The sequence below is a fragment of the Artibeus jamaicensis genome, unplaced genomic scaffold (assembly GCF_021234435.1).
Source record: "Artibeus jamaicensis isolate MK-2021 breed Jamaican fruit bat unplaced genomic scaffold, CSHL_Jam_final contig_64, whole genome shotgun sequence".
Lineage (NCBI taxonomy): Eukaryota > Metazoa > Chordata > Mammalia > Chiroptera > Phyllostomidae > Artibeus > Artibeus jamaicensis.
Window position 1 is genome coordinate 109,568 of NW_026521911.1, and position 26,936 is coordinate 136,503.

Genomic DNA, 26,936 nt, shown 5'->3' on the forward strand with positions numbered 1-26,936 from the left:
GCATGAGGTTGCTTGGAATGACAAGAATTTTCTAAAATTAGACAGTGATGATGTTATTGCAAAAGTCTGTGGGTTTACAAAGACCTATTGAATTGTACTTTAAAATCGGGTAAATTTTAAGGTATATGAATCATATCTCAAAACTGTTTTTACAAAGAGCCCTTCCATAAAAGGGCACAAGGACAATAAAGTATATATCAGCCTCTAAAACACATTGCCACAATAACTAACTCCATAAAGGAACAGATATAAAAAGACTTGTATGAGGGAAAAAGAAGTCTTCTGGGAGCATCCAGACACTGGAGACAGAACAAGTTACACCACCAGCAGGAACTGGTCTCTCAGCTTCATCACTGTCTCTATGAGGCTGGAACAAGTCCCCTTATAAGCTCCAATCTCCCTTGGAACCTACAGCCTCCTCAGCCTTCTAAGTCAACCTAAGAGGAACAGACAGAACTGCTGTATGGGATCTGTAAGTAAATCTGTTTTGTTCAATGAAAACACTTGACTCTGGATGAACTGAGGCTTCTTATCCACAGGACAGAATTTCCTCATGCTGTACAAAATCAGGTTAGAGAGTGAGGTGGTAGACTGAGGTGGATGGAAAAATTAGTAGAATTATTTATTCTCAGGAAATCTATATTTCATTCTGTCTGGTGTAGGTTGGATAGCTGGTTGTTTGTTAATCAAATGACTTGATCATTGTGCTAATATATTTATGGTGTTTAGTGGTTTGGTCCTTGAGAAAACCAAAGAGGTTGTCAGGGGCTTAAAAATCTCATTTCTAAGCTCAATGTTTCTTAATAAAAATGAAAAAATACCAGTTTGAATACCTACTGCATGCCAGGTACTGTATTAGGCATATTATACCTCATAGATGATGAAACTGGATCAAAAAAGTTTATATTACTTGCAAGTGAAATAGTTCTTAAAATCATAAGCCTTGGAATTTTGAAGAACTGGGTTTGGAATCTCAGCTCAGACATTCCCTAGTTGTGTGTGACACTTTGTATGTTCCATAATCTCTCTGATACTCAGTCTCTTTAGCAGAAAAGACAATTTAAAGTGAATTTAATAATATTTGCCACATGATATTGTACTAAGAATTAAAAGTATATGTTTGTAACATGCTCAGCACAGTAATAGTCACAGAACAAGTTCCAGTAAGTGGCAGCTATTATTGTTATGATTAATATTTTTATTAGCATTGCTGTGCAAAGTCTCAAAACTAGTTAGTGTTTTGAGTTAGTGCAAGGATCCAAACCCAGGTCAGTCACACACATTGACAATGGCTTGGACAGTAGTGATAATGACATATGATCTACTTCAGCAGTTAAAGACATAAACACAAGCTGCAGCTCACAACAGTGCAAGAATGAAGAAAATAATTGTGATCTAAGTGCACAGGAAAATTAGTTGAAGGACTATAGCTTATTTTTCACAAGAGAAAAGGAAGGTTGTACATGGATTGGATGAATTAAGTGAATTGGGTGAATTCATTCATCCAATTGGACGAATTAGATGAATTAAACAGGCTTGAGGGAAATGGCAACCCAAAACAGTAGCTCAGGGGAATTGTATCGCTTCCTCCTAATCATATCCATTAGTCTTTTTTTATTCTTTGATGTAAACAGTAACATTCCTTCAAAGTAAGAAAGTGCAATGAAATACACCTTCAAGCACCCACTACCAACTATATTGCTGTTACTTTGACTTCATATGTGGACCACCTGATGCTCTAGTTTTTGACATTTCACAAGTAGAATCCATACAAAATGTAATTGTATATTTGTATATAGGTGATGAGAGAGAGGGAAAAGAATGGTTGTATAGGACATCTGTGTGTGTGAGGGTGGTAATGCTAATTAGATGATTTGCTAGAGTTTGATGTCATTTACTAATAAATAAAGCGTAGGAGAGGGAGTGAAGTTGGAATGGGGAAAGGAACACACTGGATTTGACTCACACTGAGGTTGGGTTATCTGAGGGATTGTGAGTGAAGATGTCCCTCAAGAGGAGACAAAATTTATTTACCTTTTATTCACCAGCATCCATCAGTGACCTTTGATTTTTTTCCTGCTTCGAATTATTTTTTTCTAAATTGTTGATGTGATCTCCTCGCTCTAGTTCCACAATTTGTTACTGCCTTCAAGTTTGAAACTTTGCCACAGCTTTAAAAATTCTATCATCTTTTGAAATATAGAGCTCAGAGAGTCCACGATTAGATTTCAGTATTGCAAATCATCTTGATATAAATGCTATTTAATGTCATGGAAATAACTAAGATATTCCAAGAAAAGTGTACTATCTCAGACAGCAAGAAAAGAAAAGGGACTTCTTGGGGGTGGGGGGGGGGTGAAAGACTCCTAAAGAATACCATACTTAGAAGACACAGAACAAAAATATTGTTTGGTAAATGAGGACAGGGAAACCCACAGAGTAACTGTCATTGAAGGTAAGGAAGGAAAAAGTTTCAAAGAGGAAGTGGGAAACACGAGAAGAAAATTGAGATGAAGAGAAGAAAAACAAACCTGAAAATAAACTTTTAGATTTGGTATTTAGAAACTCATTAGCGACATCAGTTGGAGAATTTTCTTTGAGCCACTGGAGAAAGATTCCAGATTGTTAGTGAAGGTGAAATAAAAATAAACAAAAGCAGATTGTCCAAAGAACATTTTTTTCATAAAACATATGGCACGAAATGGAGAGAGAAACAAGGTTTATGTCTTACCACCCTCACTGACTAAGCACAATGGCCAATCATAATATATAGTTGATATATCTTGGTTAAATTGGGTGTGTGTTGAAAACATCTACAGAAAAGTGTGGGAAGCTTTCATTATTGGGTTGGGATAAAACTTGAATTTTGTAGAATGCTAAACAAAAATTAGTAGCACAAAATAAGGTATTAAAAAGGAAAGGAATTTTGTTGTGGTTAAATTAGAAGAGACAGAAAATGATTTGTTTACTTATAAAATAGTTGAAAATGCCTGGCTCTTGATGCTTTGCAACTAAAATCTAAGTTCCTTATTCTTCCATGAATGCAAGAGTTTCATGTCCTGGCCCCCCAGGGTCCTTCAGCTTCACATGTAAGGGTCAGCATGGCAATTCTCTTACATTTTCTTGTTTCCCTCAGTTTCTGCTCATGTCTTTTTATCTATGTCAAAAACTCTCTCTCCTGCTTTTCATCCTCATGAACTTACTGTATTCATCAAAACTTTTCAGGGATGGTTATTTATTTTTATTTTATTGCTGTTCAAGTACAGTCATCTGCATTTTCTCCCCACCACTCTGCCTCAGCCATCCCCACCTCCCTCCCCTGATCTCAGCCCCTCTTGGTTTTGTCCATGTGTCCTTTATAGTCGTTACTGAAAACCCTTCCTCCTCCCCCCCCCATTCTTCCCCTTCCATTTTCCCTCTGCTTACTGTCAGTTAGTTCTTAATTTAAATGTCTCTGGTTATATTTTGCTTGCTTGTTTTTTTGTTGATTAGGTTCCATTTAAAGGTGAGATCATATGGTATTCGTCTTTCACCACCTGGCTTATTTCATTTAGCATAATGCTCTCCAGTTCTATCCATGCCATCATCACAAAGGATAGGAGCTCCTTCTTTTTGCTGCATAGTATTCCATTGTATAAATGTACCACAGTTTATTGATCCACTCATTTAGCGATGGACACTTAGGTTGCTTCCAGCATTTGGCTATTGTAAATTGTGCTGCTATAAACATAGGGGTGCATAGGTTCTTCTGGATTGGTGTTTCAGGGTTCTTGGGGTATAATCCTGGCAAATGGAATTGCCAGGTCAAAAGGCAGTTCCATTTTTAGCTATTCATCAAAAGTTTACACAGTTATAGTTTATGTACTCTGTTAAGATTTCTTGGAACTAATAATTCTTGAAGACTTACAGACACATTCTTGTATACACAGACTCAGTATCTGTCACTTCACAATATTTCTCTGTCTTATTGCTTAGAAACATCATGTCCTTGTACACTCTGCAAACCATGGTAGAGTTACATATCCTCTGATATGTAACTAATACGGTGCTCAGCATGCAGTACGTATTCAAAACTTGTGCTTTTTCATTTCTCATTTCCATAAGTCACTAGTTCTTATTAAAAATAAGGTTTTGGCTTTAAAAAGATAAAGTCCTGACAACCTCTCTGACTTTCTCAGGTACCAAACCACTGTTGTTTTATTTGCTTCATATGCTTACTGTTGACACAATACACAGTGTGAGCTCTCAGTTTAGTATTGAAATGAATTAGGTGTTTATGGCAGATGATCAAGAGCTTACATGGAGTCACTGACTGTGGAAAGGAATAAGGAACCCCCTGTGTCTGGGCCCAGCATGAATGAGGAGCAGGTGAAGGGAGATATAGAAAGCGCGGTGCTAGATTTGAAGGTGTTCTCTTCTGCCAGGCTCAGTGCAGATCATTTCAACCTTAACTCTGTTTTTCTTCCAAGCTCCAAGCCAGAAATGGAAGGGGAAACTGACAAGAAGAATGCAATGAGCAAGGAGTAAATTGTTTGAATTAATGAAATAATGTAAAGGGAACCATGTACAAGTTAGAATGAGTGAGAATTCTTCAGTCAGCAATTAAAAAAATAACTGATCTCATAAAATTACCTAAAATTCAGTGATCAAAATTACAACTCAATCATCACACGTATTATCATAAACATCACAAAGATCATAGTGATAGCCAGAATTAGTCAACACATGTGAAGGCACTTTGAACTCTCACAGCCATTCTTATTATTCATCATTGTATATTAGATATTAGAGTTATTTAGAAATAGTGCTAGTCTTTCTCCTTCACTTGATTATAAATCTTTAGGGGGAGTTTTGTTCATGTTATGTCGTAGTTTCTACTGTGCACAAAGTAGGTGCTCAGTAAGTGTCTCTGAGAACATAAGGCAAGAGCAAAGGCAGAAATATTACAAGTTCATTCTGACACAATAATTTTTACATATGATTTTCTAAAAGCCTTGGAATACATCTCAACTTATACAAAACATAGAATTCTTTCAAGCATTGATTTTTCTAACTAACCATCTCTAAATACCCAGATCCTTTTATACATAGAATTAAAAAATTCCCTGTTTCATGATCAGTCTACCTCCCACAAACTCCAGGAGTTGACTTCAAAGACTGAGTCCCAGGTTCTGTAAATCAATAATAGTAAATAAACAGGTCAAAAACATGTGGAAAATGAGCAATGCACCTACTATGTAAAATTATCATGTGTATCATTTATTTAATAAATACAAATTAGTTTGTCCTGCTCAATATATAGTTTTTTCAAGGCTAAGTATAGTTACTAAAAATGTTTTTCAGGAATCAGTCTATTTATGAAAAGTGCTAATAGAACTTGTTAGCCTATTAAACTTTCACAGCTTATTGTGAAATGCATACCAGTTGGGCAAGGCTTGATTTCTGTATAATGTCAACAGTATTCATGACATTTAATAAACAGTCACTGGAAGTAATGTCAAAAAGATGTTTCCTCTCTTAGTGCATGCCCCCCTTCCTGTTAACTCTTATTTTCATTATGAGGTTGGATGATGCATTCCTGACAGTAATTTCACTGGTTCCCTGAGAATACTCTTCTAACCCTAAACTTTAGAGTCTTATATTAAAGTTCATTTATTTAACTCATGTAACAATATTTCTTGTTTTCTCTAATTTTTTATTCACAATTTTCCAATTTCTAAACTAATTTTTTTTAGGGAATCATTGAGGTGGCACTTTATCTGGTGAACTTGTGTGTGCTGAAAACTTTTGGGTTTCCCCAAGGAACACTTATTGTAATGCTGGGTGCTTTCCAATTACTGAACCCTCTCTCCAGCCACAAGAGATGCCCACTCTGTTTTCCCCAGGCCCCCTCTTCCAACTCATACATACCCATACACCTAGTTTGAATTCTCTACTCAGTAAAAAAAAGCCAGAAGATATTTGCTGTCAAGTTATAGCTTTCCCTTCAAAGCAAAACAGTAATATTGTATTAGGTATCTCTTGGAAAGTATGTTTCCACAAAAGAAAGAAATCTGTTCTGGAGAATAACACGTCTTCAAGCAGATTGAAGAGAGAAATATATTTGAACGTGGCAGCACGTTATGTCAAGTGGGGGCAGAGGCCTCTGTCCCTACTGTGGTAAGTCTGTTCTGACTCTCCATCTCTCTCAAATGTGATGCCGGGTGCTGTGATCTAAGTGCCACCATGAAGGTTAGATACTGTAGTAAGCTGCCCATGACTGCACTGGTCCTAAGACATTTATTACAATGTAATATGTTACTTGTATTATAAACAAATATCTCTTTCTCGGTATTTTCTGGTTTCCCAAATTGTCTTAAGATTCTCTGCTTTCTACCCTTCTGGCTGATGTATTATTGCTCTTCCATAGCCCCAATCTGTTTTTCTCTGAGGCCAACTATACAGGAAAACCAATGTGCAACCTCTTTATCACAATTTAAACATTCCAGAAAGAATGAAATATGATCAGTCAGCCTTAGATAAAATGTCTTTATTTAGTCCAGTCATCTCTGACTAGAGGAATGAAAGGAAAGGTCACATAGTATAAACATAGCTATGAGCGAAGGGCCCCAGAGAAGAAAAATTGTGGGCTGACATACATACAAAAATAATAATAATAAATTGAATGGTACCTACTACAGCAGTTAAAAACTTACAATTATTTTTATCAATTTGAATGAGTCATTCATATTTGCATAGTATATAGATATTCATCTATGGTTGGTTTGGGGTTCAATAAAATTATTTGAAATTAGATTTTTTAATGTAGTTTTTTCATCATTCCAGCATTTCACCTTGGAATTCTGTACTTATAATTCAGCATGTCCAACTTCCAGAATACCACATCCTCTTCCATCATTTTCCTGCTAACTGGTGTTCCTGGGCTGGAAGCCTTCCACACCTGGATCTCCATTCCCTTCTGCTTCCTCTATGTAACTGCCCTCTCAGGAAACAGCCTGATTCTCTTTGCCATTGTCACTCAGCCCAGCCTCCATGAACCCATGTACTATTTCCTCTCCATGCTGTCCACCACTGACCTCGGCTTGTCCATATCCACCCTAGTTACCATGTTGGGTATATTCTGGTTCAATGCCAGGAAGATCAGCTTTAATGCCTGCTTGTTACAGATGTTTTTTATTAAACTCTTCACTGTCATGGAATCTTCAGTGCTGTTGGCCATGGCCTTTGATCGTTTTGTAGCCATCTCTAATCCTCTCAGGTATGCCACCATTTTAACTGACTCCAGAATAGCTCAAATTGGAGTGGCCATTGTCATCAGGGGAACACTAATGCTGACACCAATGGTAGCCCTTCTTAAAAGACTGTCCTACTGCCGCAGCCACGTGCTGCACCACTCCTACTGCTTCCACCCTGATGTGATGAAGCTGTCCTGCACAGACACCAGGATTAACAGCGCAGTTGGCTTGACAGCCATGATCTCTACTGTTGGGCTAGACTCAATCCTCATTCTCCTCTCTTATGTTTTGATCATTAAGACTGTCCTCAGTATTGCATCCCCAGAAGAAAGGAAGAAAGCCTTTAGCACATGCATCTCCCATATTGGGGCTGTTGCTATTTTCTATATTCCATTGATAAGTCTGTCCTTTGTTCACAGGTTTGGAAAGCAAGCCCCACCCTATGTACATACTATGATTGCTAACACCTACCTGTTGATCCCCCCAGTGATGAACCCCATAATCTATAGTGTGAAGACCAAACAGATACGTAGAGCTGTGATAAAAATTCTTCATTCTAAAGACACATAGACTCATAGAATTCTAGAGACAGCATATATCAGGCCATGTTATTAAAAAACAGAATTAGTAATCATTAAAGCTAAGTGATAAAAAATTTTAAATCAAGATTGGGCTATATGTAGGATATCAGCTAGTTTGACTCTATTTTAAAAACATGGAGACAGAGACATAAGAATGGAAGGAATAAACAGCCTAAAAGGTGTTCTCCCCATCACCATTCATTCTAAACTGCTAATAGTCTTTCTCTTTTGACTCTATCCACTTCACAGCAGTTAGAACAACACATCATGAAAAAAATCACTCTTGTATGAGAATAGGGTAGTATTTCCTAACTGTAATAATAATTTTAACTAACATTTACTATTTTCTTTGCCCAGTAATGGTTCTAGGTGTTGTTTACATCTATTAACACATCTTATACTCAAACATATTATACGGTAGTTACTTCTAATATCAATGAGAAAATTGAAACACAAAATGCTAAATAGCATGTTTAAACAGCTGGTAACTGACAAAGCCATATTTCACATCCATGCATACTGACTCCAGGGTCCTTCACACTCTTAACTTAATGGTATATTGCTGCCTATACTGTAAACTACAGATATTATTATACAATTAATATATATATAGCAATTATTAGCAATTATATATAACTATACATAAATATATATGTGTATATATATAATGATATATGTATATAATTATACAATTCTTTCCTCTAGAAATTTTTAACCAAATTATGGAGGTTTAAAAAGCCCAAACAGCCCTGGCTGGCATAGCTCAGTGGATTGAGCGCGGGCCTGCGAACCAGAGTATCGAGGTTCGATTCCCAGTCAGGGCACATGCCTGGGTTGTAGGCCTGTTCCCAGCAGAGGATGCATGAGAGGCAACCATACATTGATGTTTCTCTCCCACTCTTTCTCCTTCCCTTCCCCTCTCTCGAAAAATAAATAAATAAAATATTTTTTAAAAAGCCCAAACAAATTTTTAAATCTCACAAGTGTATTTCTACCTATTCTCTCCCAACTAACTATATTCTAGAATATGTCTCAAACCTCCATCAAGTTTCTGCCCTAGCAGAAACTGAAAAATGACTATAGGTTTCAAATTAATTATAATTTGTGTCATTTACTTAGAAATATTTTCATCTATGACATATATTTTATGTAACTGCTTAATACAGCAAGTTACTTTTCAAGTTGGATATATCCATTAAGTCTCAAATTTTTAAAGCACATACTTCAATGACACATTGGAATCACTCAGTGAATGTGGGCCCTGTCAGTGGTATTAGCTTCAACAAAGAAGTAGAAGTCACATCTACGGGGAACTCATTACGTGACTATATTACTATTTAATAATAAGGATGATGTCAAAATTCTCAGCATATTTATCAATAATATTTTAGTCTCAGTTATTATAATCATCATCTTCTTGATCTGTGCATGCCGAAAGGTCCCAGGATTTTGTTCCCAGACCTGTTGTTTTCCTTTGTTGTATTTCCACTTTGGTCATCTCATTTGGCTTTATGCCTTTAAATACCATCTATATGCTGAAAATCCCAAGCTAATATTTATATTTCAGACTCATATCTAACTGCCTACATATCAGTATTTCCACCTGAATGTCCAGTAATAATGTTAGACTCATTATGTCCATGTACTCACATCAAAACAAAAACATGATCAACCACAGTCTCTCAAAACTCAGAAAATCAGACTCCCAACCAAGATGGAGGCATAGGTATACACACTGTGCCTCCTCACAAAACCAAAATAAGGACAACAAAAATTTAGAAACAAAAAAACAACCAGCTGACAGAAAATTGAACTGTATGAAAGTCCAACAACCAAGGACTTAAACACATTCATCCAGACTGGTAGGAGGAATGGAGAGGGGTCACAGCAAAAAAAAAAAAAAAGTGGTGGCTGGCAACCCTGGGCAAACAAGACAGCAGCTGACGGACCCCAGGTATGCAAGATGGCAGCGAGCAGACCCCAGGTGCCCAGGCAGCAGCTGGCAGACCCTGGGCACCGGGTGGCAGCAGGCAGATCCAGCGAGGTGGCGGATTGTGGACAGGCGCAGCATGCAAGGCAGCTGGTGGACTTGATGGTCCCACATTCACATGCAGATAAACCAGGAAACTGGGGAGCAAGACAGGCCATGCAACTCAGGGCTTCAGTGTGGGGAAATAAAGCCTCAAAACACCAACCAAAAATACCTGTAGGAGTTGAGGTGCCAGGAGAGACTCACAGGAGAATTTGTTTGAGAGACGCACAGGGTCCTAGAATGTACACAAGCCCACCCACCTGGGAATCAGCATCTGGGAAGTGGCAGAAGGGACTGAAATCCCTCAGAGAGAGGAAAAAGCACCATTGTTTCCTCTCTGATCCCTGCCCCACATACAGTGTCATAACCCAGCGAACTGGGTTGACCCACCTGGGTGAACACCTAAGGCTCCACCCTGCATACATAACAGGTGCAAGAAGACAAAAAAAAAAAAAAGGGCCCAAATGAAAGAACAGATCAAAGCTCCAGAAAAAATACAACTAAGCAACGAAGAGGTAGCCAACCTATCAGATGCACAATTCAAAGCACTGGGGATCACGGTGCTCATAGAATTGGTTGAATTTGGTACCAAATTAGATGAATAACTTAAGGCTGTGCTGAGTAAAATAAAGAAAAATGTACAGGGAACCAATAGTGAGGGGAAGAAAACTGGGGCTCAGATCAATGAAGTAGATCAGAAGGAAGAAAGAAGCAACCAACAAGAAAAGAATGAAGAACCAAGAATTCAAAAAAATGAGAGGCTTAGGGAACTCCAGGACACCTTTAAACATTCCAACATCTGAATCATAGGGGTACCAGAAGGAGAAGAGGAAGAGCAACAAGTGGAAAAATTATTTGAACAAATAATGAAGGAGAACTTCCCCAATCTGACAAAGGAAATAGACTTCCAGGAAGTCCAGAAAGTTCAGAGTCCCAAAGAAGGTGGACCCAAGGAGGAACACACCAAGGCACATCATAATTACATTAGCCAAGATTAAAATGAAGGAGTGAATCCTAGAAGCAGCAAGAGAAAAGGGGACAGTCACCTACAACAGAGTTCCCATCAGACTGTCAGCAGATTTCTCAAAAGAGACCTTGCAGGCAAGAAGGGGCTGGAAAGAAGTATTCCAAGTCATGAAAGGCAAGGACCTACACCCAAGATTGCTCTATCCAGCAAAGCTTTCATTTAGAATGGAAGGGCAGATAAAGTGCTTCTCAGATAAGGTCAAGTTAAAGGAGTTTATCATCACCAAGCCCTTATTATTGAAATGTTAAAGGGACTTATCTAAGAACAAGAAGATAAAAAAATATGATCAGTAAAAAGACAGCAAACTCACAGTTATTAACAACCACACCTAAAACAAAAACACAAACAAACTAAGCAAACAACTAGAACAGTAACAGAACCACAGAGATGGAAATCACATGGAGGGTTAGCAACAGGATAGCGGGAGGAGGAGGAGAGAGGGGGAAAAGGTACAGAGAATAAGTAGCATAGATGATAGGTAGAAAATAGACAGGGGGGTTAAGAATAATATGGAATATGTAGAGGCTAAAGAACTTGTAAGCATGACACATGGACATGAACTAAAGGTAGGGGAATAGGGGGAGGGGTGAGTAGGGTGAAGGGGGAAAATGGGACAACTGTAATAGCATAATCAATAAAGTATATTTTTTTAAAAAGAGGAATTACACTCCCCCCAAGAAAAACCTTAGAAAATCTGCTTTTTAATTTGCTGAGACAGAACACTTCCAGGCATGGTGCATCTCTCTCCCATTCCATGGCCAACTTATCAGCAAATGCTAATAACTCTTTCTTCCAGATATTTCAGATATCAATTTCTGAAATCCAACTTTCTACCACCTCTGCTACTATTACCATGATCCAATCCATTGTCATCTTCAAACTGAATATGATAGTCTCTTGGTGGATCTTTCTTCACCAGGAAACAACACAAACACACAAGACAAATCATGTCACTTCCTCTGTTAAACAGGTTCCAATAGCCTTTTGTTTTACCCAGGGGAAATTCACAGTCATTATATTTTATACCTGACTCCTTTTCACCAACTCAACTTCATCTCCAGCTATTCTTCCCTTTATCCACTCTCCTATACCGACCCACACTAACCGCCAAATATTTCTTTACACTCACCAAGCATGCTTCAACATCAGACTTCACATTTGCTGTTCTCTCCACCTGAAATATTTTCCCCCAGGTACCTACATGATTTACTGTCTCACTTTATGAATGTTTCTGCTTAAGCATCACCTTATTACAGGGCCCTTGACATTATAAAAAATAGCAACACCTCTCCCCTTCAATTCCTGTCTGCATTCACTCTTTTCCCTACCCACCTTGTTTTCAGTTTCTAGAACTTTTATCCCCCAGAATACTAAATATCTGTTTATTTTTTTTTCTTGTTTCTCATTACAAGGTAAAATAATTGAGCATAAGTCCTTGGTTTTATTTATTCTGTCTTCTAGATATCAAAACAGGGCTTACATGTGATAAAAAGAATAAAATCTCTGATGACCTGGCTCTGTTCCTCTCTCAAGCTTTAGCACTTTCCCTCTGTGTGCTGCTCCAGGCACATAAGACAACTAGCATGTCCTTAACCCTGATGGCTCTATCTCACTTTCAAGCCTTTGACAAGCTGTTACTTCCACTTGTAGTACCCTCACTCTCTCCCTCCTCCTGACTTAAATTTTGAATTTTCTTCATAGACTTTTTTCTGACTTCTCAAGTCTGTCTGTTGTCCTTCCCAGGTGCTCCTGCAGCACCTGTGTTTTTTTTTCCTTGTGCATGACATCCCTCTTCAGAACCTACTGTAACCATCTCTCCGCAACAGACTCTGCCCACTTCTCAGGACCAGGCATATATTTTATTCACTGTTAGATGTAAGTGAAAAAGTTCAGATAATGTGGAATTGCATGCTGGGAGCCTGTTTCAACAGACAAAATATGGTGGAGTATGGACAGAGGGAAGAGAGAAAGAGAAAGAGTGATGTGGGCTAGAGAAAAAAAAGAGAGGGGGTACTCAGAGTCCTAACAATAGAAAGGAGAAGTAACTTCAGACTCAAGACGCAGACAGCCAAGATGCTCACACTACCTCTATAGATGTTTCTCTCCCACCTCACCCCCACACACTAATGTGTGAATAGCTCCAGAGCCTAACAATCTTTGAAACTTATAAACTTACATCTCTAAGGAGTGACTAATTTGGATATTTCAGAAATAGGTGATTTGCAGAGCAAATATCATGTTCTGACTAAGGTAGGCAAGCTCACAATGAATCAGAGACTTTCCTGAAAGCCAGACCAGTAGAAGACATATGACCACTATTGTAGCTACTCAAACCCAGAGTCTAAATGAAACCCCTTAGTGTCCTGTCAGTCCTATAAGGGCCTGTATGACTAAATTCCCCATCACTTCTATAATTTCATCTCCCTGCTGTTATCCCCCTTGTCTGTCTGCTCAGGCACACTGGTCTCCTTGTTGCTCTAAACTACCAAATATACTCCCTTCTTAGAACTTCATTTGTAATCTCTGTATCTTCTTCCTGAAATGGCCTTTCTCAAATATCTTCATAAATATATTTCCCCCTCCCTTCAGCCTTCTTCTCAAATGTTTCCCTTTTGTAAGGCCTTCCCTGGCAACTTCATTTAAAATTTCAATTGCCCCCTTGATAATTATTAATTCCCATCTTTCTTTTATTTTGTATCCTTAAGATTACTTAACATTCTATTTGGGTTTTTTTATTAACTCCATTTATTGTCTATCCCTGTCACTAGAATGTATACTCCATAAAGATGAGAGGTTTTTATTTTTTTCGGGGGGGGGAGGCTGTTTTTTTTTTCTTTTTATACTATGAGCCCTTGATAAGTAAATGTTGGATGTGAATGAATAAACAGTCAGAAAAACTGATTCTCCAACTGATATTATCACTAATTAACTATGTGACCTAACACAGCAAGCTTTTATCTCATCTCACCTTTCTCTATAACACAGGTGCAGTAAAGAGTGACTTCCATACATCAAGGTCTGTTTCATCACTTGAAAGGAAACATGGAAAAAGAAAAGCTGAAGAAGTGCATGCCCACCCTTTGAATGACAAGACTACATTACCTGTGCACATCTTGGTTTTTAAAGAGGATTTGAACTTCTAGGTTCCAAGGACAAAACTAATAAATGCACCTTGGCTATTGTGTTTGGCCAAGTGGCTAACAAGGAAAAGCACTGACTGTGGCTGACTGTGAGAGTTTGAGTCACCTGCAACAGGGAGACAGATTGTCCAGAGCCATATATCTGTAAGTGTGGGGTGATGGGCCCTTGGCGATTTCCCCTTCCCCCCAGAGACAGAAACAGTATGAACCTTGTAGGAATGACATGTAAAAGAACATAGAGTTATTGTACCGCCCACCACACCCTGGGAGCCTCACTTCACGCTCCCAGCCTATTCCCATGGGCCTCCTGGGCAGCATTATGAATAAGCCTGTGCCAGAAGGGGCGAGCCAGCTCCAGCTGTTCCCTCTCAGTAAGACTGCACCATTTTCAAGGGACTGCATCTTCTCCTGGTTTTAGAAAGCCCAAATCCTGCTATCCTAAGGGAACCTGAAGACCTCACAAACCGCCTCATGACAGGACAGGGGGAGTCCTTGTGTGCCACTCACACCTTCATAAGACAAAAAGGAATGTCCCAGAGAATTAGCTGACTATCCAGTAAGGCAAGTGAGTATGAATACGACAGCCACATTTAGACACAAAGAGAAGTAGAAATTGAGTCTAGTCAGGGGTCATGTTAGGCAGAAGGCTAGGCAACACGGGAGGGAGACATGAGGTCTTCTGGAATAGGTAACTGGGAAAACAAGATGATGGGCCAAATCTTAGACTGCTACCAGCAAGGCAGAAAAGATGCCCTGTGGAGAGAGGGGTCAGGACAATACCTGACTCTGTGGCCAAAAGAGACCCTTATATCTGTGAGTGCTGCATGCAGCACCATGGGCAGGAGGCCTCTGGAAAGGGAGGATATGTTACTGTGCTCCTCTTACTACCTTCCATGCCTACTCTTTTCTTCACCCGGGTCCCATTTCTCTTGGACACAGAGGTCCAGTGATCTGGCTTCCCACCAGGGAAGCTACCTTAGCATTACCACATACTTTTCAGCCTGATCTGTTTGTATTTCTGAATCTCTTTCCCCAAGATACCTATGATAAATACATAGATGATTGGATACAATATATAAGCTACATTTTATCTCACTGAAGGCTGCAATTATCTGCTTCTGAAAAGGGCTTTTTATTTTATGACAGTAGTTAGGGTCCAAAGTTGGGATCTGTACTTGTCAAGGAATGTAGCTATTATGTCAAGTTCTGAGGATGGAGATGAGCAAATAGTGGTCAGAAGTATGAATTTTATAAGCCTTAAGTCCTGGATTTGTTCTTCCTGGCATATCCATGATGAAGTCAAATCTTTTAGTTCCCATATTATCATATTTATTTTAAGACCACTGGTTTCTAAACTCTCCACTAAGGCCAAATGGGAAAGCATCTCCCAGTTGCAGTAAGGACCCAGGTTAGGAGAGAAGAAGAATCCTAGGAAGATGAACAGGTTAACCTGAATACCACTGATAAAAACTCCTTCAGACTTTATTCCCAAGATTCAGAGGCTCTTCTTGAAAACAAGGCCTTGGCTATTTAGAGAAAATTAGAGCACTAATTTTCTCTAGTGTAAAAAACCAGGGCACTAGGGGGCCTAGTAGGGAAAACATTTAATGAAGTCAGAGCACGTGTGTTTAGGCTTGGGGAGGTGGTGGGGCAGAGCAATAGCGGGTTTCCAAATAGCAAATGTCTGCCCTAATATGAATGACTTGTTGGTCAGTGTTCCGGGAAAGACAAAGCTCTAGGAGTATCTGGACTTAGCCCCAGTTCTCTTTGAGGCAATGAGAGTGGCCTGGGAGGCAGCTCTCAGGTGTGTAGGAACCCATCAGCCAGGGGCAGAGAGAAGAGCCTTCACAGGGACCGTGCCAAACAGCTAGGATCTGCTGGAGGCTACACGACCTGTCAGCACCTTTATCTTCAGGGAAGTCATAAGACAGAGGTACTGCCTTTTATTCAATGACCCCAAATGTTTCCTTTTTTTCTTAGTAGATTTATTTTTTATCTTTTTGGCTTTGTATTTTTCTTTTTAATTCAAAAAATGCTGTTGTTTTTCTTTCTCACCCCACCTCCACTCCCACACACACACACACCACCACCACTGACCTTAGATCTGGGGACATGGAATCTTAAAAATTTGAAGAAAAAAAAACGCTCCTCATTCTCAGTGGCTGAATATGCCCTTTATCTCCTTCTCTGTCTGTGTGAGTTCTATTCATGTTTCAACACTGAATAGAAAAATCATCTTATTCAGGAAGGTTTCTCTGATCATTCCTCTCCCCTGCCCATGCATTAAATGCACACTTTATGCTAACACTTCTCCCAAAACTCTAATAATTTTGTTACTTATCTGTCTTCCAACCTAGGCAAGATATCTGAAGGGTAAAAGGTGTACAGAGGTCTTTCACCTCTGTATCAATAGCATCCAGCAAATAACTTCATACACAGTAAGTCATATAAGTCAATGCTTATGGAAGGAATGAATAACTGAAGGAAAAGAAGAGAAAAGATGGAGGTGGAAAAGAGGAGAGGAGAGGAGAGGACACAGCCCTATCTTGAACCAGTTCCTAATAGGGTATCTCTTAATATCTATCTGAGTAAAGGACCACCCAGTATCTAGGCAATGAAGTTATGGGCCAGAAGAAGGAGTCTGAGGGAACTTGAGAAGGATACATTTTTGGATAAGCTTCATTCTTCCCAGGTTCCCTTTTAAATATGTAAATGAACCTTAAGAATAATGATCAGTAAATGAATGCGAGTTGTCACTTTCCCCTTTGGAAGATGGCTTCATAGCTTATGAGAGCCTAAATGGCTTGGAAGAAGGAGGAGAGAACAGGGAAGGAGAGCTAAAGTGCATTCAGTCCCCAAGTTTCCAGATCTGGCCTCTCTGATTGTGCTCCATGTCCTACCAGGCTGCCAGTGTGACCTGACCTTCTCCGTGCCCCCTTCTCCGTGCCAACTATGAGTTCCTGCAACTTCACACATGCCACCTTTGTGCTTATTGGTATCCCAGGACTAGAAGAAGCTCATTTCTGGATAGGCTTCCCCCTGCTCTCAATGTATGTCATGGCAGTATTTGGAAACTGCATCGTGGTCTTCATCATAAGGATGGAGCGCAGCCTGCACGCTCCCATGTACCTCTTTCTCTGCATGCTGGCAGCCATTGACCTGGCCTTGTCCACATCCATCATGCCCAAGATCCTCGCTCTCTTCTGGTTTGATTCCCAGGAGATTACCTTTGATGCCTGCATTGCCCAGATGTTCTTTATTCATGCTCTCTCAGCTATAGAGTCCACCATCCTGCTGGCCATGGCCTTTGACCGTTATATAGCCATCTGCCACCCATTGCGCCATGCTGCAGTGCTCAACAATACCGTAACAGCCCAGATTGGCATAGTGGCCGTAGTCCGTGGATCTCTCTTTTTTATCCCACTGCCTCTGCTCATCAAGCGGCTGGCCTTCTGCCGCTCCAATGTGCTCTCACATTCCTATTGTGTACACCAGGATGTGATGAAGTTGGCCTCCACGGACACATTGCCCAATGTGGTCTATGGTCTTACTGCCATTCTGTTGGTTATGGGCATGGATGTCTTGTTCATCACCTTGTCCTATTTTCTGATTATACGAACAGTTCTACAACTGCCCTCCAAGTCAGAGCGGGCCAAGGCCTTTGGAAACTGTGTGTCACACATCAGTGTGGTGTTAGCCTTCTATGTGCCTCTCATTGGCCTCTCAGTGGTGCACCGTTTTGGAAACAGCCTTCCTCCCATTGTGCACGTTCTCATGGGTGATGTCTACCTACTTCTACCTCCCGTAATAAATCCCATCATCTACGGTGCCAAAACCAAACAGATCAGAACTCGAGTTCTGGCTATGTTCAAGATCAGCTGTGACAAGGATCTTCAGACTGTATGATGCAGGTGACCCTTACCACCACATTTCCCCTTATCCTTAATGGCTTGATATAACTACTTACTAATGCTCGCTTAATTTCAGTTTCTTATAAGCAGTTCAGTGTTTTTCTCTGGTAAGATCTCTAAATTCTGCCTCAGCTCAGAGTGATATTTAAGGAAATATCATGATTTCCTTCCATAGATCAAAACATTACTGATATCCTTATTATATAAAAAATTAATTAGAAAATCTACTGATGCTCCAAAAAGTATTTTTTTAAAAATAGAGTAACAAAAAAGTGCAATTGGCTTTAAAACAGGGGTATCCAACCTGCAGTCCATGGGCTGCATGGAGCCCGGGACGGCTCTGAACACAGCCCAACACAAAATCATAAATTTACCTAAAACATTATGAGATTTGTTTTGTGACTACATGTCACAACGTATTTAATGTGCGGTCCAGAATAAACCTTCTTCTGTCATTGTAGTGCAGAGATGCCAAAAGGTTGGACACTCCTGCTTCAAAACAAGGGAAAAATTAGCCCTGGCTGGTGTGGCTCAGTGGACTGACTGCCAGCCTGAAAACCAAAAGATCATCGGTTTGATTCCCAGTCAGGGCACATGCCTGGGTTGTGGGCCAGGTCCCCAGTATGGGGCATGAAAGAGGCAACCACACATTGATGTTTCCCTCTCTTTCTCCCTCTCTTTCCCTCTCTCTAAAAATAAATGAATAAAATCTTTTTTAAAAAATGAAAATTACTCTATATGACTAGTAACCCAAGGCCTCATTTTTGTCTTTCAAATTAGGAGTTTCATTAATGAAAATCCACAGTGAAAAAGAAAACTGTATTAAAGTGTATATCCTTGAACATCACAGCTGATGGCAGGTATAATTGGCAGGATGCAACAAGAACTTTTTAAAAGTTATAGGCTTTAATGCTGAAATCTCACTTTTGAAAATGTGTCCTAACAAAATATTTCTAAGTGCAGGAAACAAGTTTTTCAAAAAATATGTTAGTTATTTGCCGAGATTGGAAATTGCATTTGCTGATCAAATACAGTTACTTAACTTCCATGTTGTATTGCTTTCTGTTTAACATCTGCCATTTATTTCCTCCCCTTGTGCAATCCTATTTTCTCTCTGCTGTGTGCTTTATGAGATGAATGACTATGTGTTTTGAGAGGTAACCCTGCCCTTTTGTGGGCTACATATCCAGATTACTCTTCATGTTTTACAACCACCTTTCATATTCTACATTTGACTTCTTTCCAGATTAAGGGATAATAATACTTTTGTCTATTTATCTCTTATACCTTCTCAATTGTGCCTCCCATTTTTAGTGTATTCTGTATCTGTCAAACATTTCAAATGTCTGGATTTTAACTTAATTATAAGATACAATAAAAGTATATTTTAAATTTTGCTAAGTGTTATACCTATTCTTTTTGTATTTATAGAATCCTCTAAACTCAGTTTGAAGATATGAGAGGTTTCCCAGTGTTCTTTCCCACCAGTGCAGTGTATTGGTACAACTGTAAGATGCTAATGCATCTTTTCTCAGGATATGATGAGAACCTTAAATCTGACTATAATCATTGGGCCTGTTCCCCCTCAGTAGTTTCACTGAACAAATCTTGGGTGGAGGATAGGCGGATAAACCATGGGGGAGACTCCAACCTGTGGGCTCTCACTTAAGAGAAAGTAACCTCAGAGCATCCAATCATGATTACCTGCTCAGAGCAGCTAGTCAATACATATAGAACAGGACTGAGGGAAAGAGAGAAAATGGAACACAGAGGAGACTTCCCTATAGAAACAAAGGCGTGCCTGTGCTTTGTAAAAGTGGAGATTCAGGTATTAGGACTCACTCCAAACAATGAGATAAGGGGCCTCATTTCATGAGGTTGAACCATCTGTGTGTCTCCCCACAACCCACATCTGCCTCTCTCCTCCTGTGCATTACTGTATCTCAATGACACCTTCCTGCCTACTTCCAGATACCTAAGAGCATGGCCAGACTGACAATTTAATAAAGTGTGTATCTCTTGCTCCCCAAATTCCCCACTGTATACCACCACAGTTCAACTTACTAATATTCTTCGTGTCTTTCCTACCCTTCCCTTTGCCCTAAGATTTTTATTTTTAAAAGTCCTCTGAAGACTTATATGTCAATATTCATAGAAGTTTTATTCACAATAGTCAAAAAGGTGGAAATAACCCACGTGTTCATCAACAGATGAATGAATAAATACATACAATGTATGTAGGGGTATACATACAATGGTATATTGTTCACCCATAAAAAGAAATAAAATTCTGATACATTCTACAACATAGGTGAACCCTGAGAATATTATGCTAAGTGGTACAAGCTAAGTGACATAGCTAGACACAAAAGGGCATATATTGCATGACTCCACTTATGCAAAATACCTAAAACTGGCAAATTCGTAGAGACAAAAAGTAGAATAGAAGTTACCAGGGGCTGGAGGGAGGAGAGGAGGTAGAGTTATTGTTTAATGGGTACAGAATTTCAGATTGAAGTGATGAAAATTCCTAGAAATGAATAATGGTGATGGTTCACAACAATGTGAATATACTCAGTCCCACTTAATTATACACTTAAAGAAATTTCAAATGATAAATTTTGTTATATATGTTTCACTGCAATAATTAGCAAAGAATAAATGTATGCTATTTCTCTATCAATTTTATATCAAGAGCATGTTGAAATGATTGTATTTTGGATATATTGAATTAAAGAAAATATATTCCTAAGCATTTTTAAAAAGTAGCCTAAAGAGGATGATGTTTGATCCCCTGTATTCAGAGGGGACAAAGCCCTGGGAAAGGATTTGGGATAGAATGTTGGTTGAACTATTGTTTCTGTTCCACCAATAGGTAGGTAACATTGTCTACTTCATATAATCTTTTTGAACTCTACTAAAAACTGGTTATTAAATCAGATGACCTCTAAACCCCATCCCCATTCTAAATATCATGTGCTTTGAGCATTAAGAAACCATGAATAACCAATTTCAAAGAGCCTGCAAGACTGAAACCTTCCAGGAACCCCTTTCCTGAGGCCACACCTGCTATTTGCCCAAACATAGCACCAACTTGATTTCCTGCCCTCTGAATCTTCTTCCATTTAGGGCTCTTTCCAAAAACCAAAACTGTTATCAAAGATTAAGGATTGTCCACCCCAGGGGATATTCATGGCTCTCTAAAAGGAAGCCCAGTTATACGGAAAGATCAAACAGTAGAGTGACTTATGAGGTCAATATACTCTCTGTGAGGCTTGTTATCCTCATCTGTTTATTAGGGATAATAACAGTATCTACCCCTCAGTGTTTTTGTGAAAATCGTATGCAATCATTGATGTATGACACTCAGGACAGTATTTAGTACATAGTATGAAGTCACTAAGTATTCATTATTATTACTTCCATGGAGGAGGCAGATAATAATCCTTGCCTGAGATGGATATTGAAGGGATAGAAATGTGTGTTTCTGCCTGTGACAAGTAAGCCGCAGAGATTTTTTTAAAGTACTCATTGAGTCACATTAGCCTGAGAGCTTGGAGTTTAGGAACAGGACTTCCCCAACCCACCTCTTACACCAGTACCAAGACTAAGGTTGGGGGATGGGAAAAAGGGATGGAGTGTGATAGATGGGGGAGGTGGGATTTAAATGGGATTCAGACGGGATTGAAATGACTGATGTTATGCACTAAAGGAGGAAGATCAACAAAAAGGTCATAATTTTCAAAGCTTTTCCAGGAAAATGTGGTCATTCTAGAGGTGAAAAACTAAAGGGCAAAAATTAAATAAAATAAAATAAAAAATAAAAATAACAAATAATTTTAAAAACCCTAAAGGGCAGTATGGCCATTGCATATTCCTTATTTGGTCCTGGGAGAATGTTTGCATTCTGCTTCCCATTGATAGGGAAGACCTTCCAGGAGGATGCCCTCTGGGTACTTGGGGAGCTGAGTTATCTCACAGAGGTGGTCCAGGGCAGCTGCAGCTGTGAGAGAACTCTGGGTCTCAGGCAATTGCTCAATGCAGTAAGCATATCTTTCCCAGTGAAAAAGTATCTCCAGGGACCAAAAACTGTAAAAACACTACTCTGTTCCCAGCCATGTTTATGTTGGCCAGACAGTGGAAGGCACCAGTTTAGGTATCCAATTCCCCTTGAGAGACAGAGTCTGAGGTTTCCCCATAAGAAGAACAGTCCATCCGCCATTAATTTCACTTAGACCCCATCTCCGAGCAGCATGTTATATGTACCAAACTGGACTGACAAGAAAATAAGAACAGAACACAAATGTGTTTGTTTCCGGTAACAAACCTTTTTTATAATCAGAAGGCAAGATTTATTTTCCAGCCTTTCTTATAATCTGAAGGCAAGATTTATTGCCCATTCATATTTATGAGCAGAGATTACCAGCATCATATATTTGAGATTCTTTCTGACAATGATGACCACCAATTCTCCAGCTGGTGTCAAAAGTCATGCCCAATGGTCATTTCTTTGACGTCATTCGATGTTGACAATTCAAAAATCATTTTAATGTCCCAGACACTCTAAATGGTGAAGAAAATACAAAAATAAACAATAGTGGATATTATAATGGGTGTCAGATATATCCAAAAGATAACAGACAACAAACGTTGGTGAAGATGTGGGAAAAAAGGAACCTTGTGAGCTGTTGGTAAGACAGCCACTGTGGAAAACAGTATGGGGATCCTCAAAAAGTAAAATACCTTATGATCCAGCAATTTCGGTTTTGACTGGGAGTATGTCCAAAGAAAACAAAATCATCATCTCAAAGAGATATCTGTACTTCCACATTCAGTGCAGCATTATTGGCAATAGCCAAGATATGAGAACAACTTAAGTGTCTGATGAATGAATGGACAAAGAAAACATGACATATGTGTTATATATATGTGTATTCTCAGCCTTAAAAAAGAAGAAAATCCTGCCATTTGCAACAAAATGGATAAAACTAGAAGGCATTGTGCTAAGTGAAATATACTAGACAGAGAAAGACAACTACTGCATGACATCACTTACATGTGAAATCAAGAAGAAAAAAGTCAAACTCACAGAAACAGAGATTTGAATGTTGGTTGACAGCAGCCTGGAAGGTAGAGAAATAGAGAAATGTTGAAAAAAGATATGAACTTTGGGTTACAAGATGAATATGTGCTGAATATCTAATGTGGAATGTAATGACAATAGTTAATAATACAATATTGTACACTCAAAATTTGCTGAGAGTAGAACTTAAGTGTTCTCAGAAAAAAATATGTGAGGCGATGGATGTGTTATTAACTCAATGGTGGGAATCTTTCACAAGTACACATATATCAAATCACCACATTGTACACTTCCAATGTATTACAACTTTATTTGTTCATTATACCTCCATACATTCAAAAATTAATTAAAAATTGATAACTGATCTAGGGCAAAGGTTTCTTAGTCTTGACACCAAAAGTATGATTTATTTTTTTGAAAGCCATAAATTGGGCTTCGTTAAGATTAAAAACATCTGTTGTATCAAAGATTCAATGGAGATAATGAAAATATAACTACGCAGTAGGAGATATACATGAACATTACATATACAATGAAGGTCTAGTATCTAGAATATATAAAGAATTCTGAAAATTCAACTACAAAATAACAATCTAACGATAAATAAATAAAAATCATGAAGAGACATTTCATTTAAAAAGAGAGGCAATTAAATACATGAAAGGATCATCAAAATTATTATCTAGTAGGAAATAAAAATTAAAACCACAATGGGCTACCACTATACATCTATCAGAATGGCTAAAAATTTTTTTAAAGTAAAAACATCAAATGCTGGCAAGGATGTGGGGAAATTGGCTAATACATACATTGCTGGTTGAAATGTAAAGTGGTACAGCCAGACACTCTGGAAAACATATTTGCAGTTTCTAATCATCCCAAATGTCAACAACTAACATGTGATTGAGCATTGACACTTTTGGGTATTTATCCCAGAGAAATGAAGAGTTGTGTTCACCAAAGACTTATACCTACAATATAGGTTTATATCAGCCTTATTCATAATAGCTGAAAACTGGTAACAACACAGATGTTCTTCCATTAGTAAATGGTTAAGTGGTTAAACAAACTGTTGTATAGCCATGCCCTGAAATATTACACAGAATTGTAAAGGAATGAACTATTATTACATGAAATAACCTTAATAAATCTCCAGAGATATATGCTGAGTTAAAAACAATCTCAAAATGTTACATACTATATGATTTTACTTACATAACACTCTTGAATTGACAAAATTAGATAGCTATATAGAACACATTAGTGATTGCCAGAGATTATAAAGGAAATGTGGAGGAAGGAGATGGGGAGTGGCCATGATAGGACACCATGAGGGATCCTTGTGGTGATGGACATATTCTGACCCTGACTGTAACAATGTTAGTATTTTTATTTTGATCTTGTATATTCTTTGCAAGCTGTGACCATTGGGAGAATTGGGTAACAGGTACATAGAATCAAAATAAAAAACTTTTTTAAATACACAAACAAAATCTTAAATCATCTTAGGTTCCAAGCTATAGCATTTAAATTATTTTTCCTGTAAGTGATAAGCAGCCAACAGAGAAGTGGTTCAAAGGATGGAGAGGGATTGACAAGAGGCTCCAAGTGCCATAGAGTGGTCTCTCTTGCAGGGTGTGGGAGTAGAAGTGATTAAGACAGCAGATGGATTGGACACACTTGATGGCCTCCATTTCCTGCATGAAGTTAGGAGCAATATCAAGTTACCCACTGACAGTCAAGATGAAAGGTTGGATAGAGAACTTGAGAAGAATGATGACAATTTAAGAACTGAAAGGAAAGAATTGTGAAGTGATGCTAACATCTCAGCTCAGGTTAGTCACCATGAATTCATTTTGATACAGTATTTCAAAGCTGTGTGATTATTCCCTAAGTGTGAGTATTACCTCTGGGGGGAAAAGCAGACAGTCTAAACCCAGTTCAGCTGGGAGGGTGCAACCAAAATCAAAGAGAAGTAAATGCGTCCATAGAAAGTAGCTCCAGCTCAATGACCTTAGTCCAAATTGACATATGAAACATCTGAGGCCAAAGCTATTTGGCAGGGAGCTCTCCACAGAAAGTGGAAAAGAACAGAGACAGACCTTGTATGTGGTGAGAAACAGAGCAAGAATTAGAACCCATGTCTGATGGGCTCTATAGCGCTCTCCTCACTGTCCAAGCTCCCTCCCCTTCAACAGCCCCAGTCTGAAGCTACAAGACCCGAGTCCTGATATCTGTCCTAGAATGAGAGCTGAGTCTTTAGCACAGGGTCTGTGGGCCTTTCAGAAGTCTGCTCCTTCTCTACCTCCTCTAGGGAGCTTTCCCTGACTCCCTCAGCTGGGTTAGGCCAATAATTTAGGTTCTCAATATATCACTCTATATCCTTACTCTCTGCAAAGACTTAGGAAGTCCTGTGGGATTCATCTTGGAGCCTCACTAGGAATGTTCTCCTGAATGGATTTCGAATGCAGGTGGGCCCTTGAAGCTAATAATCTCTGAATAGAACAATTTAAATTGGGGGGATATTGTAGAGTCTATGATTCTGTCTCTCTTCCCCCTTAGTGTTTACTTCTCTAAACACTTCCCCTGATTCCAAAAGGAGCCCCAGCATTTTCATTCCCCAGGGATGTAAGTGGAGTGATTCCCCTGTGGCCCAAACCTCTCTTTCCCTGGAGATGGGCACTGCCTCTCAGGCATCTCTGTGCAACAGGATAAAACTCAGTTCCTCTGCCACAAAGACATCCTGGGCTCCTGCATACTGTGGAGAGGCAGAGCAGCCTGAGACAACAGCCAGGGTGAGTAACCTGGGGTCCAACACACCCACGTCCCCACTTCCCAGATGGGTGACTGTGGCATCTCAGCAGCTGATGGAGATGTTAATGGGAATGGTCTGGAAATAAAGCAGAGAAGGAGAAATAATCAGTCTGGGACAATGAAAGAGATAGTAGTCTCATCCTCTGCTTGAAAAAGAGAGCCTGAGGAGTCTGTGTTCCTAAGGTTCAGAGAGTTACAGCTCAGAGACGAGGTGGAATATCAGACCACATTTCCAGAGAGAGATGTCCCCCACAGCCTCTCACAACAAGGAACGCCTGAGAGGATGCGTCAAGTCATCCTCCAGTCTGGCATTCTCATCAGCTTCTTCTTTTTATTAGCAACTCATTTTTATACTTCACTATCACAAATTTTTGGATTTGGTTCATGATTTCCCTAATTGCTTTATTTAGGAAAGTTTTATACAGAATTTTTTCTCTTTCCTGAATCATTCCTGATGTCCAAGAGTATTTTTACACACCTGTAACTTGTTTTGTCCCTTTGACTTTTTACAAAATATATCTGCTTAAATTCTATGTTGGACTTTCTCTGCTTTTCACTAATCTTTGAATGGGGTGAGCTACACCTTTGCTTCATATTTGCCAAAAAAAATCTGAGAAAGAATAGAGGCTGACAGAACTGACACTATCAGCAATATTATTTCTTTTGAAAATATTCTATCATAATATGCACAATCTTCTGCTCTAGAGGCACTCTCCCACTTCCTAAAGGGGAAAAAAAAAGAAGGTCATTCTTACCTGCAGAGCAAACCCATTACATTGGCTAAATATAGCATAATTCTACAGCCCAGCATTCAGACTAAAACCTCTCTGAACTCACAGGCTTATTTTTGATGGTTTTTAAAACGTCTGCTCAAAGATATTTGGGTGGCTGTTTCTCTCATGTTATTTTTATTAACCTACCTTTAAAGTGTTCTTGTTTATTTACTACTTTGTATTTAGGATATAAAGCAACTCAGAAAACCAAAGATGACGAACCCATACTGTCAACGCTTCAGGCTTCTACAATATGTTAACAACTGTTTTCCAGGAGGTCACTCTTTGTCGTTTAAAATAGGGTGGTTTTGATTAGAGGCTTTAGAATTATTTCACATAT

General features: G+C 39.0%; 2 protein-coding genes across 4 annotated transcripts; both read left to right on the top strand.

The window, feature by feature from the left end:
* Positions 1-297: 297 nt before the first annotated feature.
* Positions 298-13,997, top strand: LOC119042104 (olfactory receptor 51F2). Of its 2 annotated transcripts, none has more exons than XR_008392576.1 (2): positions 298-472; positions 13,861-13,997. XR_008392576.1 is itself a non-coding variant. In XM_053670808.1 (2 exons), exons 1-2 carry the CDS (start codon positions 464-466, stop codon positions 7,803-7,805), a joined length of 939 nt encoding a protein of 312 aa, XP_053526783.1. The 2 variants fall into 2 exon arrangements, 1 of the variants encoding a protein (XP_053526783.1); XM_053670808.1 differs by lacking the exon at positions 13,861-13,997 and adding an exon at positions 6,876-7,805 and having other exon boundaries at positions 464-472.
* Positions 13,998-14,002: 5 nt separating this feature from the next.
* On the top strand, positions 14,003-18,676 carry LOC119042103 (olfactory receptor 51E2). 2 transcript variants are annotated; one of them, XM_037135694.2, is made up of 2 exons: positions 14,003-14,159; positions 16,919-18,676. In XM_037135694.2, the coding sequence occupies exon 2, from the start codon at positions 16,968-16,970 to the stop codon at positions 17,919-17,921; it is 954 nt and encodes a 317-aa protein (XP_036991589.1). In that variant the 5' UTR covers positions 14,003-14,159; positions 16,919-16,967; the 3' UTR covers positions 17,922-18,676. The 2 variants fall into 2 exon arrangements, with proteins under 2 accessions (XP_036991589.1, XP_053526782.1); XM_053670807.1 differs by lacking the exon at positions 14,003-14,159 and adding an exon at positions 14,525-14,580.
* The last annotated feature ends 8,260 nt before the right edge of the window (positions 18,677-26,936 follow it).